This window comes from Talpa europaea (genome assembly GCF_964194135.1).
Source record: "Talpa europaea genome assembly, chromosome: 2".
In the NCBI taxonomy this organism is placed as follows: Eukaryota; Metazoa; Chordata; class Mammalia; order Eulipotyphla; family Talpidae; genus Talpa; species Talpa europaea.
The window spans coordinates 24,216,094-24,242,142 of NC_140068.1; the positions used below are offsets into that span (position 1 = coordinate 24,216,094).

Genomic DNA, 26,049 nt, shown 5'->3' on the forward strand with positions numbered 1-26,049 from the left:
TCTACTTCCTTTCTTCCTACTAATCAGATGAGTAGTTAAATTTTAGAGTCCAAAAATATTCTAGTAATAATTGGAATACACATAGAAAATCTGGGTGCTACTACAACAATGATAATACAACATTGTAAAGTGAAGCAGTCATATTATTTACAAATATTTTGAACTATCAGAGATAGTACTTGTTTGAGAAGAACTTAAAGGTGAAAGTCAGGTCTTATTAATATTTCATTCAAACATGTAGACCCAAACTGGAATATATCCAAAAGTTTGGAAGTTTCTCTTTCCTGTAACCCTCTGCCTTGACTAAGACAGATGTATTGCAAATATATGGACTCTAAAGTGTTGAGGTAGTCCCTTCAGAGCCAATCCATACTGGGCAAACACACAGAGTGTCTTTATTAGGCCATCTGCTGTTCATTCACTTTTCAAAAAGATTAAAGTAGTATACAATGCAGCACTGGAATTAGTTTAGTCTAATCAATCATAGTTATACTTCAAAGTACTATGTCCTTTCTAAGTTGTTCATAATAATTCTGGGGCTAAACTTTTAGAATTGCAAAAGTGACAAATAGGTTTAGGTTGCTAACTATTTTATGAAACATGATATAGTTCTATATCCAAATGCAATTAAGTGCCCTTGTGATCTATTACTTAGTAAACATACAGAATTTAATGTATTTAAAATGTTATTTGGTCTCTAAGCTCTGAGTATGGAATGTCTATTAGCGTTTTCAGAGCAATAATGCAGAAAATCTAGTTTTAAGAATATTATAAATCAATTTTGAAAGTCATTGAACATGAGTAGCGGTGTTTTCTTCTAAATGTTTTCAGTAACCAAAATTTAAGTGAATTTAGTATACAAATATTAAATAAATTGATCAATAAACCATTAACTTTCTACTTGTTTATTAAAAATAAAAAAATGTCTAAAATTTTCAAGTCAGCTCATAAGAATAGGCTTTTTTTTTTACTGTACCATGAGTTCTAAATGCTTATTATATATAATAGCAACAGTGTTATTCCACAGGAAATTCAGTCTGATTCATTAATTCACAGTAGTGAATACTCTGTTTTAGCATAAAGATACTTAAGTAAGGTTTAATTCCATAGCTTTTTTGTCTCTAATTTATAAAACTTTACTTTGGCATACTCAAAACGTGGACTATACTAATTAATTTATTCTCAAGTGTAGAAAAACAAGGCTTTTCCAAAAAGACACCAAATAATGAAAAGAAACCTTCACTATAGCAGTTTTCATTAAATAAACAAGAAATCAAAAATATTTCAGAAAGAAACCCATGTACATAAAGATAATTCTGAATATAATAGGAGGCATCTATTAAATGAACTTAGATATCACTGAGTGAACTGGACATCATTAGAAGAATGTACCCACAACACATAAAGACTCATCTTTAAATTTTTATAACAATGTTTATATGTTCATTTTATACAAAATAATATAAAACCTTTGGCTCACAAAACTAGATATTCTTAAGAGGGATAAAACATGGAGAGTTTATGCTTCTTAACTCAAATTTATACATTTTGTTATAACTCATAAATCTGTGGCTCACTGAAAAGAAGAAGACTGGGCAAAAGTGAGTTATTATGCTGATCAAAGCAAAGGGGGTTCCTGTGTAGAGTCCACTAATTTCTACTATGACATTTGGAATATTACATACAATTTGGGAGACTGTCATTTTATTCCTCATTGTCATTAAGTAATCATGAGACACTACCCAAACACTCAACTCACTGTACTCCATCATTTCTGCACACAAAAGTAAACAAAACTGCTTTCTTCAAAATGTCCTAAAAAGTAATTAAAACAAATTTCAATGAATGTCATCTGATTCTCTGAGGGTGGAGTTAAGCAGTTTTAAGGGTTTACTATTATTATTTTAGATCAGTTACTGTAGACCAGTGGTTCTCAATGGGGTAGGATGTGGGGGTATGGTAAAGCTGGGTTTGTATTTTGCCTATCAGGAAACATTTTAAAATCTGGAGACATTTTTGGTTGTTACTTTGGGAGATGCCACTGACATCTTGGGGAAGGGATACTGCTAGATAGCTTATAGTGCAGAAGAACGTTCCCCCATAGTAACAAAAAAAACTTGTCAAATTTTTCACCATGCTGCTATGGCATATCCCAGATCCAGATCATTACTGTAACAAAGAACTTGGGCCACACTCTCATAAATGCTTTAAATCTGAGTTGTTCAATACAGTGACCACTAAAGAAGTCAAGCAAAGCTATCAAATACTTGAAATGTGACTAGGGTGACTAGATACAGATTTTTTACTTTTACCAAATTAAATTAGACTTAAACAGTCACATATGACTAGTGGCTACTTTACCAGTGAGTGCAAGCTTTCAGGATTCTTAAAAGAAAACTGGGAAATTATTTGTAAAGATACAACGCATGGATTTCAGATAACATACACTGTTATTCCTTTTTCCTTTCTTGTACTTTCCAGTGGTATAAAGAGAATGAACCCTGAGCTGATCAGGACACTGAGTGCTCATTTATGCCAGCTGGGCGATCTGAACTGTATGACCTTAACCACCTTTAATTTCTCTGCCTCAGTATTCTTACTTACAAAATGGATCAGTGACCTCTGAAATTCTTTCTGGAGCTAACATTGTATACTTCTGTCATTCAGCTTTCAATTAACTTGTACACTATATATGTCAGCAATTACTCAGTTTCATTCCTTTCCTTAAAGACTGTGTTCATATGCATTTACTTTGCAGAAAGTTTACAAGAGATATCTGGCAAGTGAGTAAGAAGTTATATGATAAGTGAGCTAAAGTGGTACCTATTTATCTTCTGGGAGGCAAGCAAATTGCTAGTAAAGGATGTTGATTAGAATGTGTGCATCTCTATACAAATTGTATGAATTATTATTTCTTTCTCTTAGGAGGATTAATGTTTATGTGGCTACATGCAACTGCTTCTAGTCTGTGTGAACTAATGAAATGGGATCATCTGTGTCTATAAAACTCAAATATATGTATGCTATAAAGTCATAATACCTAAGATACAACAACTCTTACATGCAGAAAATCCAATTAAATCCTGTGCATAAGAACATGAATAAATGTAACACGTATTAGGTAGAATCACAGTACCAAGATTTAATTATCACAAATACTTTTCTAGGCTTAATGTTCATTTTGCTGCTATCCAAATCCCACCTCAGGTTTAAAACAGAAATCCTTTCAACAGAAAACAAACCAAACAAAATACTGTAACAACAACAACAAAAATATTTAAGTCAGCTTAATGCATGTCCTTTGTGCCCACCTGGGAGTTATCAGGTATTTATATTTAAAAAGGATTGATGTTTAAAGACATGGTATTGTTGGCTTTGAAGCATCTGAGCGAAAGTACTCTCACAGGCTGGCCCTAATGCAACCAGTATGTGCTCTCCTGCAGCCCATTAACCTTTCATACTTGTCACTCAGCTGCTTACACAGGAGGATTTTTTTTAACCCAGAGAGGAAACAAGGTTATTTAGAAGGAATCAAATGGATAGTTTTACATCTCCAATGTTGGAGAGAAGGCAGTTTTTTATGGCATTTAAATGAGCAAGTTAAAGGAACAAAGTCAATGATTACAACCTAATTATTAAAGACTGTATAAAATAATTACAAAGGAAGCCAGTGCTGCTTTTTTCTAATAAGAAAGCTGGGGGATTCCTTTGCTGTCAAAAGAAAACCCAGCAAAATGATTTCAACTATCATTTCAAGAAATCCATAGCTTTATAATTGGTTCTCAATAAAGATGAATTTATTGCTAGATTTATTTTAAAAATCCAAAGGCTAACAGCTTCGGAATTTAGGGTGCTGGTCCACGAGTGGGATTTGTGGCCCCCAATGTGTATGCGACAACACACGAGCTTACGGCTTTACCTGACCCAGTAAATGTGTCAAGCGCTCCATCTCCAGTCGTGGTTGTGGTTTCACTGCTGTTCAAAGGCTCTGTTTTGACTGCAAGGAGAGACACTATGTAGAAGAATAAGTACATGTGAGTTTTATTTCTAAATTATATCAAAGATGCCAACTGTTCTACTAGTGTTTTTTCTAGCTACTGTGGGCTGGGCATGCAGTAGAAAAATTGAGAAGTTGATGGGGAGAGTTTTGTTACTTTATCTTCTAAGTGGACATGCATTCATAGAGGATTTAATCTAAAAATCCTCTGGCTAAGCTAGTTCTCTTGAACCTGGCTTTTAGAGACAGTCAACCTTCTTGCAAGAAACAGCAAAACACATATTTGCATTTTTAGCTCACCTAAGAACACTCTGATAGTATAGTTAAAGGGACAGGAAAAAGAAATCATCAGTCTTTAACACATTTAATCTAAATCATAACAAAGACATTTACCAGCTTATATTTGTTCTTCCCAGAAGACATTTTAAAAAAATGACTGTATAAGACAGAGTCCTAGCTTATCCTCCATACAGCAGAGGCATGTGCAAAGACAGAAATCATGGGCTTATTTAGGTGATGTGTGAATAATGAGGCACTACATAAATTATCTGCTTGAAAAATAAGTAAGAACCATAAGGTGTTGGGTTTGTATTTTAATAGCATATCAATTTTTAAAGCATCATAGAGCTAAGCATAGAGTAAAAGAACATTTCTATGGAAGTAAGTATATGCTTTAAAAGCGCTTTAATATGTTATTTCTATGGTGAAGGGCCATATTTTGGGGGGAAATCCTCACTTGGCAATGATGTAGTCTGGGACAAATTACTGTCATTATTACATGCAGTGGGGGGGTGTCAGTGAAAATGCCTCTACCCATTTTGTCACACCATATTTTCTTTTTGTGGGCAAAGTTCTGCTACATATATCATAGCAGCAAGGGGATAAGCAATCATTTTCTACTTAACACCTCTTACTTTTCCTGGACATAAATGAAACAATGCAGTGAAATAACTTAGAAGCAAGCAGAAAAATATAGAGAAGAAAGCTGAAAACTAGTCATTCATGAACAAATATGGCAAAAACGAATACTGTGGTCATCAACCAAAGAAGTCAGCAACATTACTCTATTAGAAAAGCAATTAATTGGTGGAGAAACATGCGGTAATGATTATGCTCTTTCCACATGAACAGAATTGACTGGACCCTCCTTAGTGAGCTCTGGGGTTCATTTAGTATCAGTGATTTAATAATGTCTTGAATATTCAGAGGAGGACTGTAAAGATTGGAAAGAGGAAGCAAAAAAACTTGAATTACTTAGTCTATAAAAAGGAAATTTAAGCTTAAAGTAATTTCTAAAAGAGATAATAATTTCTAAATAATCTAAAGAGTAGTATCTAATTCTTTGGGCATTGACCAATAATGAATCAGCAGCCACTTTTCAGTAGTATTATGGTCCTAGCTGACCACTCACTGTATTTATGATGCACTATACTATATACATTTAGCTAAACCTTCAAACAACCCCAATTAGTACAAACCATTATATCCTTTTTATAGGTGAGGAAACGGAAGTTCAGGTGGGCTGGGGAGCTTGTTGAAGTTCAATTGTAGATGACAGAGCTAAGAGCTGAACTAAGAGTTTTAACTCTAATATTCTGATCTCCTCCACAGCCTTCAAGAATGGAAATAGCTGATGTTCACAACAGGATGCTTCACAGCAGCTCAGAGAGTAAGAATGAAGTTATCTTTAGTCAGAATAATTAAAATAGGGGGCCTCCCTGGTGGTGCAAGTGGTTAACTCTCAGCACTATGAAGCTATTCTCAGCCACTGCAGCACAAATTCGAACCCCAGCCAGGGAGCTACCCACATGGCACGGTAGACCTCTCCTGTCTCACCCGCTGCTCCCCTCACCAGTGTATTTAAGTTAGTCTGCCTGTTCAGTTCTCCACTCTGTCTCTGGTGAGTTCTCTCACCCTGACCCCATGCCTCTGGCCTGTACCCCACTTCTTGTATGCACAAATAAATCTTATAAAAAGAAAAGTTGGGATTCGATCTCATCTGCTCTGAGGTGTCAGGGAACTAATGTCTTAACCTTCCCAGGTACTTTTTTTTTTTTAAGAATAATTAAAAATACTTTATTAAAAATAAAAACTAACTTCTAGACAGAATAGTAATTTAATTCTGGAACCTTCAAAATATGTGAATAGGTTACTGCAGAATGTTTCCTATTTTTTCCTCATGAAATATTTTAGAAAACAATAAGAAGCAGCAAGTTGGGAAGCAGATACAGTAATAAAAACACACACTGAAGAAGTACTTAATACATTCCAGGTGCCGTTGCTGAGTTTTAGAAATATAAGCTCATTTTATGCTTAAAGATAATCAATCATATAAAGTAGAAAATATTATCTTCATTTTTCAAATGAGGAAATAAGAGCCAAAGAAGTTCAATAACTTGCCTGCAGTCACATATCCTAGTAAGAGCTGAGATCTGTGACCAGGTGGCAAATTTTTAGAATCCAAATTCTAGGCCATACTGCCACACCAGCAGCACCAGCTCATCAAGAATCTCAGCTGTCTAGAGATGAGCCAGAGCATGGTCTGAAAGAGGGCAAAGGCTGCTCTCTATGATGCAATGTCTACACTTGACTTCTGACATTTATGACAAAAAGTGTCACCCCAGACCGGCAAACCTGAGATATAGTCAGATTCTCAGAACTTCCAAATGCTAGTAATAGGCAAATCTTCTTTATTCATGTCTACTCTACAAGCTATCATTGTAAAATGCATTTACTAATCTTTCTGGTGATATATATTTCACTTGTGAACTGGGGTGAAATAAATAGAATGTGAGTTCTGTTTAACAAAACTGACCTAGAAGTCAGGCTCTAAGATTAGTTTTGCTACTTTGGATCCCAATTTTAAGACTTTATATTAAAACTGTAGTTAGTATTGGTATAGATTGTGATCTCCTCAATTTGAAAGTTTCAGGAAGAAACGGGAGAGACAGTTTGTGGCTACAAGACTATACAGGAAACATCTTCTCATAAAATTGTATAGATCTGCATGTAGTCAAAAGACAAAAGAAGATTCATTTTACTGGAAAAAAAAAGCATTTCAGCAAGAATATGAAGAAAAACATAAATATCAAGTCGAATTCAGTGTACTAAGATGCATGAATTTCAAAGTGATAATTCAACAGACAGATGCTGACATTTGGATAAACAGCGTACATTAACATAAATTTAGTTTTCATATGCAAGTAGAGAATAGGGAAGAGGGGGAAAATTAATTATGCTGCTACAGAAAAATAAGTTATTTTCAATTTAGGTGAACATCAATAAACATCTTTTGAGCTCCAAGTAGGATGTAATATTATTTTGGTTTGATTGTATAAAGAAAGAAAATAACAATGAGCAATAATTTTTTTCAGGGACAGAAAACTCAAGAGAAGTGAAATGGACATTATTTTCTTTTGCCTTGCTTTTGTTTCTGCAATTTAAATTATCTATCTATCAATCTATCTATCTATCTATCTATCTATCTAACCTTAAGTGACAGGAATTTTTTTTAAATTAAGTAAATGCATTTAAATAAGGAAATGCTATTGGAAATATATTCACCAATGGGAAAAAAAATCTAGTTTTATGCATTTTACTATTTTCTAGAACTTGTAAAAACTCCTTTCCATATAATTATCAGTATAAATTCATTATTATGTTCAAATATATTTTTTCCTACATTTAATTTTTCTTGAATTAATATAGAGAATAAACAGAGCTTTTAGTTATTTCAGAATATGATCCAAAATTATTACATACTATAAAATGGAAGGAATAAACTTCTATAGGATAAAGGCCAGTTTTTCAACAAAATTAAAACTTAGAAAATAAGTGTTTTGATTTTAAAAGCAATAATTTTTTAATATCTTAGGTTAAATGGTGGTGTGGTTTTTTCTTTTATATGCACAAAATGAGAGACTCAGCTTTCATTTCCCTAAAAGTGGAATTAAAAAAAAATATCTATATCACACTATAATACAATCATTACTTCAAAAAAAATTGTATTGTCAGGCTCCTTGCCCAACAGTATATTTTTTTCATTTACTATATAATATATCTCCCTTCCCAATTTTATCGATTTGCCCATCATTTACATAACAATATAATTTTGGGGTACAACTTCACATCTTCATATGCACGTGTTTCATTCACCCTCCACCAAAGTTTTAGGCCCAGTGCCCGATCACCCATCCTTTTGCTCTTTCCCATTCTCCATTCCCTAGTAACCAGTACATTTTTCATAGTCAAAGAATTATTTTTGCTGTCCTGCTCACTAGTTATCCATTTATAGTTTTGATGTTTCCCATAATGTAAAAGTTTTTATAAAGCAATTTTATTATATTGGTTATATTAATGTGATTAGAATTTATTTTTACCTTTAAAAATAATATATGCAGATTAAATCAAGACAGTTCATGATACTATCAGGTATTAACTATATCCATTAAATCAGGGATTTCTTCTCTTCACATAGCAACCTTCATCTTTATCTTTATATACGTATTTTCTAAGCAATTTAATCTTGTCAACTGAGGTTAACTTAGAACTCAAGCACAACATTAATGTACATGTGGTGAAAGTCCTAATTATCATAACTCAATCATGTGCATTTGTTACAATATCAGACTTAATGCTTAAAGAGAAGATGATTTAAATAGTTTAAATAGTCAGAAATTTTGTGTTTAAACAAGTGTCAACTTAAAAGACTATACAAACAAATCTAATTCCAAATACACTTCTTTCTGAAACACAAAACCACACATAGTGACTTCTGACAGCTTAGGTTCAACAAAGAATTTAGGAGAAGTTAGTTCAGGAATGATACCATTTATAACACTGCAAAGGAATAAGAAGTATTACCTATTGGTTTTAATAATTGGTAGGTGATTTACGTTTGTCTAAATCAATACAGTCACTGGAAAAAATAAGTGTCTTATACTCATAAATGTTGATAAAACATTTAATTGTGTAAAATAACTTGATAAAGCAACTTACAGCTTCCATTCCAAAAAGAAAATCTGAAGAGTAGAGCTGCACTAGTAGGTGGTTCTACTGCAGAAATACACAACACTCAGAAACAAGTCCATCACATGCGAGTCAATCTATTTACTAAAAATTCTGGAAGATTCTTCTCTATGGTATACAGATTTTAAATATAGAACACACCATTAACTAACTGATCAGGATGTCTGATCTTGGTCCCCCAAACATTTTCTTTGACGCATTTTCTTAATCTCCATGTAGAATCAAATATTCCCTCCCTCTGTTCTGCATCCACCTTGAATACATTATGTACTCATTTTCTTGTCCATTTCCTTCTACTAGGCTTTGGCCCCTTGATGGCCAGTGTGGTGATCTACAGGTCACTGGGTTTCCATTTTCTAGCACAAAGTTTGGCTTGTAATAGGAACTTGATACATTTTAATTGAGAATATGAAAATTAATTCTTTATACTATATCCCAACTGATATATTTCTGAATATAAAATATAGCTAATCACAAATCTTAACATTAGTCAGCAAATTAGAAACTTACTTATCTGTGGAAGTAACTCTTCATATGATTGGCATGCTTTTTTTTATATACTTGGATACGTCATCCTACATGCCAAACTTGGTTTATGGCCTGTTTCTATAGAGCTTGTAAGCTATGAATGGCTTTTACATTTTAAAAAGGTGAAAACATCAAAAGAAGAAAAATATTTTGTGGCATGTAAAAATTTTATGAAATTCAAATTTCAGTGTTCATAGGTCAAACTTTATTTGAATATAGCCAAGTTCATTTGTTTATGCATTGTCTATGGCTACTTTTGTGCAGCAAAGGCAGAGTTGAATAGTTACAACATAGAACATGTGGCTTGCAAAGCCTGAAATGTTTACTATCTGTTCCTTTACAGAAAAATATTGTTGACCATTGACCAATATTCTAAAGTATGCTTATATTTTTAAATTTTTTATTAATATTTCTACATTTAAACATGTGAAAAAATTTGAAAGGAAAAATCCATGTTCCAGCACAAATCTGCACATACAATTACATGACTAGATTTAAGGCAAAGGTGGGAAGGGATTCAATCAGCTATGGTGGAAGAACATAGGTATGTTGGAAGTAGGGTGGTATGGCAACATACATCTGGAGAGGTATGATCCTATATCTCAAATAATATACAGTATTGTAAATCAATGTTATGTCAATAAAAAATATAAAATAAAAATATTTATCTAAGGAAGAATGCAATATATTTAAATGGCACCAACATAGCATGGTAGGAATTAAGGTGATGATATCAAGCTAAAAAACTATATCATTAAAATTAGTATTTTGAAAATTCCAAAGTTAATGGAGTGGTCTTGAATAAGTTACTAGTTTTTGTTTCTGCTTTTTATTAAATAATTTTACAATATGATCCAATAATAAAACCCAGGATTTAAATAAAAAGTTTACTCTCAATGAAAGAAATTATACTGCAGATGTGTAGTCTATATTATAAACACCCAAATAAAAATGTGATTAAAATTCACATTTTAATGAATTTCATATCAATGCACCAGCCCACATCATTCATAATCAAAGTACACCTAATATTTTGTTACTAAAGTTTGTCTTCCTTGTTCAGTTTACATGTTCAAAATGCAGAAGAATTTATTAGCATACCTAACATGTGATATTTATCATAACGCATGTTTTCATTTTCTCTAAGAAATTGTTGCTTAATTTTGCCGAAATACTAATTAAAGAAAGGGAACTATACTGGTACTTATTGTCAAGCAATTTGCACACATTATCTAATTTAAGACAAAAGTTCTTCCAGGGAAGTGCTATTATCCTCCCTTATAGAAAGGAATGGAAGCTCAGATGGGTCCAGGGTGACAGAGCTACTAACTGCAGTGCTAAGATGCAGACACATGGCCTCCTGGCCAACAAGTCCTTGCCCTTCCTGCATGCGTGCACAGCTCTCAACATGAACACTGAGGTGATGCTAGCACTTGGGAAAATGTGTCAGGCTGAGATTAAAAGTCAGCTATTAAATAGTCATTGTGTATAGTCACTATTGTAAAGTCACCTGTGTTACATTAGCACTACTTTAGAACAGAGCAGTCAGAGCGCTACGAAATTTGTTCACATCTTGACTGTTTAAAAATGTTTGAATGTTTGTTAAAGTATGAACAAAATCATAATATTTGTGACATGTGAAAATAATATTAAATTTAAAGTCAGGATTCAATTTTATTAGAATGTAAGCACAGTCATTTATATGTGTATTTCTGTTACTGCCTTCAAGCTATAATAGCAGAACTGAGTAGATGAGATGGAAACAGAACTGCCACAAAGTTAAAATATGCATTACTTGGTGCTTAAAAGAATAAGACTCCAAGTCAGAATTAAGAAGAATTAAACTTTGGCAAGAAGTATAAAATATGGAATTGATACTGAAGTTAAAACTGTAAAAATATAAATAACAGATATAATGGAGTGTTCATTTCCTGGTCATGTGTTCTAACTTAATATGAGATACAGCAAGATCCAAGCAAATATCTTTTTGCATATTAAGAATTTAAATTATGAAAGCCTAGATGTAACAGAGATGACAGAGTTTGTACTGAGCATAATCTGCTTCATCAGCTGATTGGCATGACTGTTGTGCTGATTTAACCACTTAATAAACTGATACGTAGTTAGAAAACCAAGAGATGCACCCACTTGTGCAAAGTTATGAGAAATCTAAGAAAAGAACACTATTGGTCTAAGGAATGTAAGATTAGAATACTATTTGATAAGAAAAATATAGCCAATTGTTACTAGTAAGCAACTCAAAGGGAACACTCATTTGTCCTTTTACTTTCTAAGTACTGAACTCAGAAAAGGGATGCACACATAGAAATAGCAACAGAAAGCAAACCAGAAGGGCAAATCCACACTCTCAAACGCATGCAGTGTACCAGCATCTCATACTTGTTGCGGAAGAGGGGGTATTGCAACTCAGCAACCAGTCTGCAGTGTTTAAAACAGTCATGTTGTCCCCTGAGAACACGAACAGTATAAGGGTTCATTGTCTGAATGTCTGCTCAGCTCACATGAGTAGTCTTCCATGCTTGCACTGACCTCCTGGTCAAAATTGTAACTGCACTGTAGGACTTTTACATCTTAGTCTATCTGATCTGTTTCAGTTCAGTTAAATATATATTCATGATGATTAGTGAACTTCCAAGTCTGATATCAGGGTCTACGTGTTTTTTTAATGTTACTGTTTGTATCAAATTTCAGGTTTAATATAAATGTTACTCTGGGAGTCATCACTAAACAATCTTATATATTTACAGTCCTGTAATTAATTAGCTGAAATTATAGATGCATGTTTAGAGACAAATAAACATTATAAACAAGGAAAATGTTAATCTACAAAGGTTTTAAGACATTAAATACAGGCAAGTTGCAATGCACACAATTTTATAAGGAAAATTTTAGATTGCATACCTATTCTAAAATAAATGGGAAGAGGTGTATCAATGTTACACATATTTATTGAAAATTTCAAAGAAAATATGATGTGGCAAATGCTTATATCTAGCAATATGATGTGTAAATTAAAAGGTTTCATATAATATTTAATTTATTGACAAAACTAGAACTATAAAATTTCACAATAATTGGGAATGATTTAAAATGCAGTTTATATATATATATGCATATATATGTGCCTATACATATAATCTGATGCAAAAGTCAGCTCACATTTTCTGACAGATTGAACCATTTTGTAAAAACAAGAGTGAAAAATATTGAAAATTATAATTTTTAATGTTGCCATAACTGTGGCATAATAATGGGCTAATCAAATGAAAAAGTATCTGGAAAAAAATTAAGTTCCTCCTTTAACTACATGTCAGGTATTATTCTCTTTGAAAAGAAAATACAGCAGATATGGATATTTTTCTGTTTCCAACATCACTTTTAAGAAAATTTGGAGATAGCCTTTCTCTGTCAATTCAAAATAAAACAAAAAAGTCGTCTAATTTTTAAAGTTAAGAGTCCAAAGCCTTTCATCACTTTGTCTACATTTTTTTTTAAATATACACAAGGACAAATACAAAAAGTTACCCTTACTGAAGGCCTTCAAAAACTTGCTCAGGGCTATCTGTTCTTCCTGAATATTTCCAGCTATAGAGGAGGAGCAAAAGTTTTGAGGAAATCAACTGACCAATAAATAAGCCATTATGAACTATATATTCCTTGGGTATAACTGATTATGTTACTAATATTTATTTATTTATGAGATATTCATTTCTTAGCAGATCCCTAAGTGATAGTAAAACAAACATTGAAATTTGATTCTGGGCATCTTCAGGTGATGGGTACACTTACCTCCTGTCCCATTTGTTGTGACTGATGTGCTGCTGAGATTAGCTTTCTCCAGTTTGGCGCTACCAGGAGTTTCACCACCTCCAACAAGAGGATGAGGACTTGCTAGGTCCTGCATTTCCATAGACCTGTGAGAGCAGAAAGGAGCAAAACAAGAATTGAAATTTCTGCAATGATTTCTCAACAAACTACATATATTATTCTAATGAGCATGTATGTGATCTAACAATAAGAACTGTATCCAGTAGCTAAGACTTTTTTGTTAACCAGGTGAACATGCCAGTCTATCAAAAATTAATAGATAACGCTTCCATAGTAGTTAAGAGTCATAGTTTGCTTATTTGTAATCCCACAACTGTTCTATGAAGTAATATACAGAAAAAAAAAGCAGATTCTGTTGTCATGGCAGTTTAAATTGATATAGCTACTCTGCCTCTTATTTGATCGTGCTTTTTATTAACAGATATAAATGTTGAAAATATTTAATTGCCCAAAATTAGACATCCACCATAACCAGTGAGAAAGTAATCAGTAGCCAGAAACAGGGTTAACTCAAAGGCAAAGCAGAAGTTTCTAGCTGAACTTCTTGATCCAGAAGGTTGAAACATGAGCCTTAGACTGAGGGTTGAAGTTATTACACCTTTAATATACATTCAAGAATAGAAGACTTTGACTTATGCCTGTTTCAAGGAATGTGTTGGAATTAAGACCCTAAATGAAACTGAGACAATTGAAAGGTTGACCGTTTTTCAAAAAGAGGGTCCAAAGAGGGTACAGTGACCAAAGATCCTTCCCTGAAAGATGAAAAACGCAGAAGGAAAAGAAAAATTTAGATAATTTCTCTCTCAATTTAGGTCATCACCACAACCAAACTACAAAAAATACTTAAGAAAGATCTTCAGCTGAAAGAAAGAATACCAGATGAAAGCTCAGACATATAAAAGGAATGAACACAGAAATAAAAATATAGAAAAGATAAATTAGGATTATCTTTTTTCTCTTGATTCACAAAAACCAGACCAATGAACAATACCAACACTGTATTGCTGTATAATACAGCATAGAACTAAAATGCATAACAACAGCACAAAGGATAGCTGTAACTAAATTATACTCATTGAACGTTCCTTGTTTAACATGAAATATTATTTTATGATCCTAAACTTAGATAAGAAGCAAGTTTAGGATACATAAATTAATACCTATCAATAAATATTATTAAAAATAAAAACAATAAAACTCAATAGTAATTAAAATAAAACATTTTTAAAATTTGAGTAACTCAAGTGACACCAAGAAAACAAAGAAATAACAGATGTGAGAAAAATCACATAGCAAGATGTCACATTCAATTCCAACTATATAAATGATTACACTAAGTATCAGTGGACCAAATACTCTACTGAATATAGACAGATTGTCACATTGGATAAAACAGCCAAGACTAATAGTTGGATGATCACTAGAGACACTAATGGTATTTAAAAAGATACTGAGGAATGTTTGAACAATATTATGCCAAATAACTCAATAACTTAGACTAAATCAGCAAGTTTATTGAAAAAAGCATCTTATAAAAACAGTGATTTTCTAAAAAAAAAAATCTAGCTAGTCCCATTCAGTTCAATTAAAGAAACAGAATTCGTAATGAAACACTTAGAAAGATTCCATGGCTGTATGATTTCATTAGTGAATGCTAGCAAGTAAAATGCTAAAATTCTAGTAAAGAAAATAATCTTTTTTAAGTTCTTTCAGAAAAACATACAAGGGACTCCATTATATCAGACAAAATTACCCTAATTCAAAACTTACCAAAGATAATTTCAAGAAAAGAAAATTACAGATCTGTTATTTCTCATGAACATAAATGGAAAAAAATTAACAAAATTAAATACAATCCAACAATACGAAGGATAATGTATGGTAACCAAGTGTGCTTTATCCCAGGAATTCAAGATTGAGTTAATACTTGAAAATCAATCATTATAATTCAATATATTTATTGACAGAATATGCTTTCAATGGGTATGGAAAAGTATTTGATAATATTCATCATTCATTCATGATATAATTCTCAGCAAATATAGAAAATAATATTTTCTCCATCTGATAAAGACCATTTTTGAAAAATCTACTATTTACATCATATTAAATGATAAAATATTAATTTATTTCTCCTCAAGATCTGACCCAAGGCAAGGATATTTATTTTCTCCAGCTCAGCACATTTTACTGGCAATCTTGACCATTAATAAATAAAATTAAATAAATAAATAGGAAACATTTAGAAAGGAAAAAAATAATAGTTCATAGACAATATAATTGTTTAGGTGAAGAAAAGTGAAAATCCATAAAAAAATTACTAGAACTAAGTGAATATACCAGTTAGAGGAACAAAGGCCTAGTCTATACTAAATTGAAACATGAACCAAAACTGTCTTAAATGCCCTTGAATATCTCTCCATTTTCAAATATTGAAATCAAGCAGAGGCTATTTAGGAGGTTGGGGATTAGGCTATTCATAGTCTTCATCAAGCTCAGCACAACCCTAAGAGGATTCTGGACATTCAGACCCTCACCTTGCTTTCCAGGCAGAGGAAAATAATTGGACTCTGGAAATAAGCACAAAAAAAAGAATAAACAGAACAAAAGGAAGTGCTTTAATTCCTTTTTTTTTTTAAAGCTTTATTTATTTATACAAGAACTGGGGTACAGGTCAGATACGCAGGAGGGTGAGAAGATTCACCAGAGATAAAGCAGGGAGTAGAACAGGCAGACTCACTGAAATACACTGCTGAGGGGAGCAGTGGGCGAGGCAGGAGAGGTCTACTGCACCATGTGGGTTGCTCCATGGCTGGCGGGGATTGAACCGGCACTGCAGAGGTTGCAGACAGCCTCACAGCGCTTCGCTCAACCACCTGTGCCACCAGGGAGGCCCAAATGCTTTAATTCCTACAGAGGTTTCATACTTCTTGAGTCATAACAAGAAGCACAAAAATATGAGCCTTAGTGAAGAGAAAAAAAGTAATAGAAGCAGACCTAAATATGATGCTGCTTCTAGAATTAGCAGAAAGGATTTAAAAACTACTGTGAATACATGAAATAATTCACAGGGAAAGAAACACATGCACACAAGGCATACAGATATGAATACAGTAGATATGTAACTACATATGTGATATATACACACAAAATACATATATAAAGCATATAAAATACATGTACAGAACATGTACATATATAATACATACAAACATATCTTTATAGTGTGTATAGAAAAGAAATGGAAACTACAAAAGAATCAAATGAAAATTACAGAACGGACATTAAAATATATTTAATAAAAAGTACTCTTTGGAAGGACTTAACAGCAAATGTGAGACACTGAAAAAGAAAGAATTAATAAATCTGAAGCTGGAAGAATATAATTGACCCAAACTAAAGCAGAGAAACAGCAACTGGTAGAAAAAAATGGAATTGACTATAAGTTCCCTGAGGAATATCACCAGAAAGCAAGCTAATGAATGTGTGGTACTTCATGTATATTAGCTATTTTTAATTTCACACTAGCCCAGTGATATGCAGATAATTCTCCACATTTTATAGATGAACAAACTGAGGTCCAAAGAGGATACTTAACATGTTCAATTCAAAGAATTTTTTAATTTCTTCTTTTATCTCCTTGTTAGTCCAGTGGACTTCCAGTAGTGTGGGTTTCAATCTCCACGAGGTAGGAGAGTACCTTGCCTTCTTTTTATGGTTTATTTCTAGTTTGATGCCTTCATGGTCAGAAAAGATGGTTGGTATGATTTCAATCTTGGTGTATCTGTTGATGTTTGTCTTGTGCCCCAGTATATGATCGATGCTAGAGAATGATCCGTGTGCGCTTGAGAAAAATGTATACTCAGATTTTTTTGGGTTTAGTGTTCTATATATGTCTGTTAAGCCCAAGCACTCTAGATCCTTATTTAGAGCTTTAGTGTCTTTACTTATTTTTTGTCTTGTTGATCTATCCATTGTTGATAGTGGTGTGTTGAAGTCTCCCACTACGTATGTGTTTTCTCTGATGTCTGTTTTCAGAGATGCCAATAGTTGTCTGATATATTTTGTTGCTCCTTCATTTGGTGAATATATGTTAATGAGTGTTATTTCTTCTTGAAGTATTGTCCCCTTGATCATAATGTAATGAACACTGGGGTCTCTTTTTATCTTTTTAAGTTTGAAATCTGTTTTATCTGATATGAGTATAGCTGTTCCTGCCTTCTTTTTGGTCCATTTGCTTGTAGAATTGTTTTCCATCCTTTAACTTTGAGTCTATTTTTATCTTTTGCAGCTAAATGTGTTTCCTGGAGACAGCAAAAGGTTGGGTTTTGTTTCTTAATCCAGCCTGCAACTCTATGTCTTTTTATTGGAGAGTTTAGTCCATTTACATTTAGAGTTAGTGTTGACATTATTAAAATGGCCATCCTACCAAAAGCAATATACAGATTCGATGCTATTCCAATCAAAATTTCAATGTCATTCTTCAAAGAAATAGAACAATTATTGATGAAATTCATATGGAATCACAAAAAACCCCGAATAGCCAAAGCTCTCCTGAAAAAAAAAAGAAGGAAATGGAGGCATCACACTCCCAGACTTCAAACTCTACTACAAAGCCATAATCATCAAAACTGCATGGTATTGGAACAAGAACAGACATACAGACCAATGGAATCGAATAGAAAATCCAGAAATAAACCCACAGATTTATGGTCAACTAATATTTGACAAAGGAGCAAAGACTATGCATTGGAGCAAAGAAAGTTTGTTCAATAAATGGTGCTGGGAAAACTGGGTCGCTACATGCAAAAGAATGAAGCTTGACCACTACCTCACACCATATACAAAAATCAACTCAAAATGGATTAAAGAACTAGACATAAGACCTGAAACCATAAAATACATAGAAGGAAATATAGGCGAAACACTATGTGATTTGCATATCAAAGACATCTTTACAGACACATCACCCAAAGCAGTGATAGTGAAGGCAAAGATCAACAGCTGGGACTACATCAAATTAAAGAGCTTCTGCACAGCAAAAGAGACAATAACAAAAACAAAGAGAAACCCCACCAACTGGGAGAACATTTTTGCACACAACACTAATGATAAAGGACTGATCACAAAAATCTGCAAAGAGCTGATGAGACTCAACAACAACAAAGAAAATAATCCAGTCAAAAAATGGACAGAGGAGCTAAAAAGAAACTTCTCTGAAGAGGAAATGCGAATGGCCAACAGGCATATGAAAAAATGTTCAACATCACTTGCAATCAGGGAAATGCAAATCAAAACTACCATGAGATACCATCTTACACCAGTGAGAATGGCACATATTAAAAAAACTATCAACAACAAATGTTGGTGAGGTTGTGGAGAAAAAGGAACTCTTCTGCACTGTTGGTGGGAGTGCAAACTGGTCCAACCACTATGGAGAGCTGTGTGGAGATTTCTGGACCTACTAAACATAGAGCTTCCACAGGATCCAGCAATTCCACTCCTAGGTATTTACCCAAAGAACACAGAAACATCAATTCCAAAGAACACCTGCACCCCTATATTTATAGCAGCACTATTTACAATAGCTAAGCTTTGGAAACAGCCCAAATGCCCAAAAATAGATGACTGGATCAAGAAGATGTGGTACATATATACCATGGAATATTACTCAGCATTCAAAAAAGATAAACACATGCAATTTGCAGCAACATGGATGGCGCTGGAAGGGATCATGCTCAGTGAAATAAGCCAAAAAGAAAAAGAAAAATACCGGATGGTCTCACTCATAGCAGGAATCTAGAATACTTAAATAAGGGACCAGGAAAATGAATAACTATAAGAAAGTGAAAATCAAAATCAACAAAAATCTATGAAGCAGAGACACTTTTTGGGGGGTGGGGGGGCGGGAGGGGAGGGATTGAGGTCAGAATGGGGGGACTGCAATTGTATGGGGAATATAAAAATAAAATTTATTAATTAAAAAAATAAAAAATAAATTAATTTATTAATAAAAAAATATGTTCAAGATGATGAAGGGAGAAAGAAGCACCAGAATTTGAACTATTATCTACCTGACTCTGGAACCTGGATTCTTTCTATCAGACATTGCATGTTTCCTATCTTAAATGTGACTAATTCTTTCATACTATGAAACCGCAACCAGAAATACATATTTCTGCTATAAAACATTTTGAATGGTTTCAAAAATTATACTAAACTCAAAACAAGCATCTGTGTGGCCACATCTGTACCATATTTAAAGCTACCATATTTAAGGGTGATCCTTTTTTCCTCCAATGATGTCTATTTCAACTTCTTTTTAGTGGCCCTATGTCATAAGACCACGTGAATACTAGTCTCTGTCTGGACAATATAAAAATGAACTTATCCATAAACACCAAAACCCATTTAAAAAAGAAAAGAAAGACGAATTGTGTCATGTGCAACTTAGTATCCTGGTTATCCTGAATTCATCTGTAAACAGAAAGAATTTAATTTCCAATGGACTGATAACATGCTTTTCAAACTCAAGAAAAAAAGCAAGCATTAAATCTGTACACTTTAAAATCTACTCTCAGAAACCATGATTTCTCCTGCACAATTCCTGCAATTAGTCATAGTCTGTTTATTTACAAAGTGAGTTTCCATCAGTTCTTCATGACCCAGAAATGCAAGTTGTAAACTTTCAGATACCCACTCTTTGCAAAGCATGGGCATTATGTGTTTGTGGCTTTATGTCCCACATTTTCAGAGTTTATCTCATAAGTCAATTTTCATTTTGACCATCAGAAGGAGTTTAAGAGCAAGATCAGAAATTTTTTTTCCTCACCTCTTCCTTTTCTATGTAATATAAACCTTCATTCTTACCTCAAAAATAAGAACAAATTCAACTTCTACTTAGAGAGTAGGCTTCATTTTATTCATTGTTTTTCTTCCTCTATACTTAGAATTGTGCAGGATACTGAATGAATGAATGAATGAATGAATGAAAAAATGTTGATGAAGTAATTTCAGTTACTTGAAGTCAAATGTAGTTTAGTTCAACAAACACTGCTTGAGCATCTGCTGTTTTCTAGGGATGGTATTAGGATACAGAAAGTACCCTCAAAAAGCTTGCAGGCTAATGGGAGAGCAAGGGAGGTGGAGGAAAACCAGGATAGTTCTTTGCTGGAATGTGTGTGGCAGTTTTAATATTGTAAATTGTGCAGACCTTCCAAATGAGTGAGTGAGAGAGAGAGAGAGTGTGTGTGTGCATGTGTGTGTGTGTTCACATGTACATGCAAAAGGGGGAGGAAAATTCCTTACATGAGTACAAAAGGCAACTGTGGGAGAAAAAATAATAATGAAACAACGTGGTCAACTTAGAGCAGATAAAAGTCATGGGCATGACACAACTTAGAACCAGTTTCCAATCTCTTAAAAAAGCACAGTGAGTAACAATGGCAGGCCTTCTTAAAACAGCACATTTTAGATGAGGATCCAAGAAGCCTTTGCAATGGTTGCAGAGTGGAGCCAGCTTCTCCTCCAGCTGCACAGCTGGGAGGTGTGGATCCCCTCTGCAACAGTACTTATGACACTGTATCAGGTAGACAGGCAGTCTTGAGAGGAGGCTCTCAGTAGCGCAATTCACTAATCAAAATTGGGTTCCATGCAGAGAAAAGGAAATTTCAGAGGAGAAATCCCCCAACAGCAAGGATCAGGGAAGTGGGCCATGCATATTAGGAGCTGTTTTTGTAATTTGCCAGTGACCTCATGCCTGTCCCTGAGGCCAGCATGAGTGCTTGCAGCGCAAGTGACCCATCTGCCAGGGTAACCTCAGGCCCTGGAGCAAGAGCAAATAAAGCCACGAACACACTGTTCTCTGGACACTTTTATTATAGTCCTCCCTTTCCAGGGTTTATAGACTCGACTACAGCTTTGGCTTTTTCTTCACTATGATTCTATCCAATTATTTAGTTAAACATGGTTTTCCCACCTAAGAAATGCGAGAAAATGTTTTTTAAAAACAAAAACATTTCTCTAAGTTTAGGTTTCCAGATGTTCTTCTTTAATTTGAAAGAAAAATTATCCCATCATTTTTTTCAGGCATTTGAAAGGTACAATACTCAAATTTCTATTAGGTCTGTATTAAACCATGGTTAATGAAGCAGGAAATTATTCTCCTCTAACAAGCAGAGACACTCATAATCAAACTGTGGTAACGCCATTGATTATAACAAGAAAGAGATCAACCTTTTTTTCTAAGAAAAACTCTACCAAAAGGATCAAACATATTACTGGGTGAGTGAATGTCTTTCAATACTAAATGATGAACTTAAAAGAGCAAAGCATTGACATAATATACAAAGGAAAGTTGGTTCCCTAAGAAAATGATGGACTTTACATTTGAAGGGATTCAAATTTAGCTTTTAAACTTGGTTTCTTCCATTTATCAGTCATCACCTAGGACTTAAAAATGTGGAAATAATATTCACTGGAGGGCTACTAATGAATTAAGTAAGATCACACACTCAAATTGCACATATTTTGGCATTTAGCATGTCTTAATAAATTTTCACTATCACTACAGCACTGCCTGATATGTCTATTTGACTGCACCAAGAAAATAATTTTTTTATTGTGGTATATATAATTGGTAAGTAATATATTAGTTTCAGGTATACAACACAATAATTTGTTATTTGTATGTTTCCCAAAATGTCACCACAATTAGTTAACATACATATATATATAACACAGTTGCAATTTTTTCTTGTGATGAGAACTTACTATTCTTCTAGCAACTTTCAAATATACAATATAGTATTATCAACTATAGTCACCATGCTGTACATTAAATACACATGACTTATTTGTTTTATAATTGGAAATTTGTTTCTTTTGACCCATTTCACCTATTTTCCCCACCCCTAACTCTTACCTCTGGCAACCAAAAATTTGTTCCATGTATTGATAAGCTTGATATTTTACAATACTTTTCTTAAAAGGAAGCCTATTTCATTTTCAGATTACTATTACTATTTTTCTATACATGGTTTTCTACAAACAGTTTCCATGGAACTTTGGTCCTCGAAGAAATGTAAACTATCGACATGGGTCAAGTCTGAACCTTCTTTCACAAAGCCACTCTTAAAACATCAAAGAGTACTGTTTTGACCCAGGGCCTTTCTCTTCCAGGTTGGGCAGCTCCAATTCCTTTAGTGCACTTAGGCCATGTTAAACCCCTTTATCTTCTTGCTGTTTTCTTCTGAGAAAGCCTGAAATTCCATGTTTTCTCATAAATTGTGGGGCCTGTATTCTTAAACTACAAAATATGCCCAGGAAACTATATCCTTCACTCTGGACCTGTCCTTGTAGCCTGAAAAATACAGAAGCTCTGCTCTCAGACACTTTACAGTATGAACTCATGCTCAAACCCAGCAAGCAGATCTCTAAATGTTTGTCCCATATGATGCTTTAGACCCATTTCCTCCAGCCACTACACACACAGTTGGCATTTGGAACCCAACTGAACAGCTTTTTGTGCATTCCTCCTAAAAACCATCTTCTTGGACTGAATTCACTGCTTCAACCTGTCTTGTTAGATTCTGATGCTGCTGTTCAGTGTACTCTTGCCTATTGCCATGACACCCATCAACTTTCTTAACCTACTTCAATACCAAATCACAATAAACATGCCGAATAGACTAATATCAAAGACACGTTTTGAAGAAGGCCCTAGTAGTGTGTATCTTCAGATTTATATCAACATCTTGGGAACAGTTTTAGAAAAAATAGTAGTAATATGATCATTCGCTCTGTATTTTTCTCTTTTCCTTATAAATAAATCAAAAGCCTTTGAAACATGCTTGTTGAAATCCACAGGTACTAAGTAAAATGCATGCCTTTGCTCATCTTTTCTGGTTTTGCTGTCACAACCGACTATGAGGTTATTCTGGGGTGCCTTCTGTCTTAGAGAACTTACACTGAATTATTTTTTTTAAAGATTTATTTATTTATACAAGAACTAGGGTACAGGCCAGAGGCACGGGTGGGTGAGAAGATTCACCAGAAATAGAGCGGGGAGCAGAACAGGGAGACTGACTGAAACACACTGCTGAGGGGAGCAGCGGGTAAGACAGGAGAGGCCTGCTGCACCATGTGGTAATCTCCCTGGCCATCCGGGAATTGAACTGGCCCTGTAGAGGCTGCGGACAGCTTCACAGAGCTATGCTCAACCTGCTGCGCCACCAGAGAGGCCCCTATGCTGAATTATTTACACTTAATTATCCCAGAAGGTAATTTCAGAATCTACAATTCATAAGAAGTTCATTGGTCTACAGTTAAATGAACAAAATGATTTTTTTAAGAAAATCTGATAAAAGTTTCATAGGTTTGTATTTTATTAGATAAAATGTGAACTGGGAATCAGGGACATGAATATAAGTCTAGGATCGACTACCTAGAAGAAGTTAATGGGTGTGTATGTAGCTGGTTTTCCAAATATCTTCTCAGGTTTATCAGGCTCTCTAAATAACGCTGAGTGTCTTCCATGGACAGGCATTCTGAACTCCTTTCCTTTCTATGCCAAGACATTCTGTATCTTTATGAGGTTACTCAACCCATTCACTTTGAGCGCAAAGAAGTTAGCACCTGCCATGAAGGATCAGAATGTGAAATGTGATAAGAGAGCCCTGTGATAAGTGCCTGACCTTAGCAAGTAAAAATAAAACCCCCAAGAAAAAGCTGGGGGAAAAAGTGCAGCAATATACATAACAGAGTATTGTGTGGCTCTTAACATAAACAATTAAAGTACCACACCGGAAGTAAAGGTTGAAGATATAAGTCATGAAACAGCAAAGCCAGGAGAGGTCAGGGAACTCCCCCACTGCCCCAGCCTTATGACACTATAACATGATAGTCTCCATTTGAAAAAAAAAGTCAACCAGTCATATTAGCGATAGGAACCTGGGGCCATTTCTCATCTGGCGAAATACTTCACGGAGCAGGTCCAAACACAATGCAGGGCCCTTGAAATCAGCAGGAGCTCAGCACTATGATCTATGCCAAAGAGCAAGATGAGAAATGGGGTTGGTATAAATATTCATTGGGAAGTTATGGCCAACTTCCTTGTGCTGTGTGTTTAGTGCAACTCAAAACTGCTCCACCTGGTCCCTTCTGGCTCCCTTGTGTCTACCAGGGTCTGGCAGCTGGAAGGCACGCGGAGCCTTAGAGATCTTTTAATTTGCTATAGCACAAGAGAGGCAGGCAGGAGGGATGACAATGCATAGGCTGGGATTCAATTACAGGGCTGTCTTTTTCCCAGGTGGGAGGCAACACTACAGAGAATTCAATGCCTGCCTCTGTTAAGGTCCCTAGGAAATGAACAGTGGTTTGCATAACTGGGGGTGGGGGGTGGGGTGGTAGAATAATGCTCTATGGCTGACAGTAATCTGGAAAGTTTTGGGAAAAAATAGCAAGCACATTAAATATTAAGTTCATGTGCAATCTTTCTTTTCAATTGTGTTTTCCAAAGTAACTTCTGCTTGGAAAATAAGAGTGGTTATCCCTAAGTTCGCAAATAAGCCACTCTTGAGATTATACAATACAGAATGAGAGAACTTTCCTATCATTATCCCACATATCTCACTGCCAAAGGTTTTTAAATATTGCATAAACTAAGATGTAGTCGGTCATTAACATTTGAAGGGAACACACAATGTTGTAAATAAAGCACTTGAATACTTCGTAAAAGCTAGATAAAAATACAAACAAAGTAATTCTCTCTTAATAATCAAATATCATAATGTCATTAATTTTAAGGACACTAACTCAATAATCTGTTTTCATTTGTCAGAGCTGAGGGTGGAGGTTGTGCTTCATATACTACCTGCTGCTAAGCAAGGTTTGCCAAATACAAAAGTAAAGTTGCAAGAACTAGATTATTTCTGCATGAATTGTTACTATGCTGGTTATAAACTGATTTAAGCTATTTATTAGAGAAGATCTGTCAGTTTATCACTTGGACAAGCTTCTTAGATGTGTAGCTTTATTTTCATTACATATTTACCAGAAAAAACAGTTGCATTTGTTTTTAACTTTGTCTCCCAGGTTCACAATTGCACTGAAACAATCTGTTCTCCCCATAACAGAGTGAGCTTTGCAACAAGCACCCTGGACCTAACTTTTTGGCTCAAAATCCTTTAGAGTTTTCCTATCTCTCAGACTACACAAGGTCCCAAACTTATGATGGTTTGACTTAACATTTTTGGACTTAACAGTAGAGCTTAATGATGAAAACTCACTCAATCATTCTGTTGTACACTTCTAGTACAATACATTCCACCTTCAGTACAATAAAGTGTTCAATAAATTACATGAGATATTCAATACTTTATTACAAAATAGATATTGTAGGACCTCCCCTGGTGGCACAGCGGTTAAGCGCTGGGCTGAGAAGCTGCCCGCAGCCTCTGCAGTGCCAGTTCGATCTCCGACTGCTGGCGAGGGTCCCACATGGCATGCAGACCTCTCCTGCCACGCCTGCTGCTCCCCTCAGCAGTGTATTTCGTCAGTCTGCCTGTTCTGTTCCCAGCTCTGGCTCTGGTGAATTCTCTCACCCTCCTGCACTTCTGACTGTACCCAGTGCTTGTATAAATAAATAA

General features: G+C 34.5%; 1 protein-coding gene across 7 annotated transcripts in view; it reads right to left on the minus strand.

The window, feature by feature from the left end:
• EYA4 (EYA transcriptional coactivator and phosphatase 4) overlaps positions 1–26,049 on the minus strand; it is a gene marked incomplete at both ends in the record, with an annotated part of 218,390 nt that overhangs the window by 46,371 nt on the left and 145,970 nt on the right. For 3 of the 7 annotated variants that reach the window (XM_084259551.1, XM_084259552.1, XM_084259550.1), the window contains 3 exons: positions 3,920–4,012; positions 11,954–12,022; positions 13,364–13,488. In XM_084259551.1, the coding sequence (XP_084115677.1) occupies positions 3,920–4,012; positions 11,954–12,022; positions 13,364–13,488 (287 nt within the window). The remainder of the gene's footprint in view (positions 1–3,919; positions 4,013–11,953; positions 12,023–13,363; positions 13,489–26,049) is intronic. The other 4 variants (XM_084259553.1, XM_084259554.1, XM_084259556.1 and 1 more) reach the window with 2 other exon arrangements.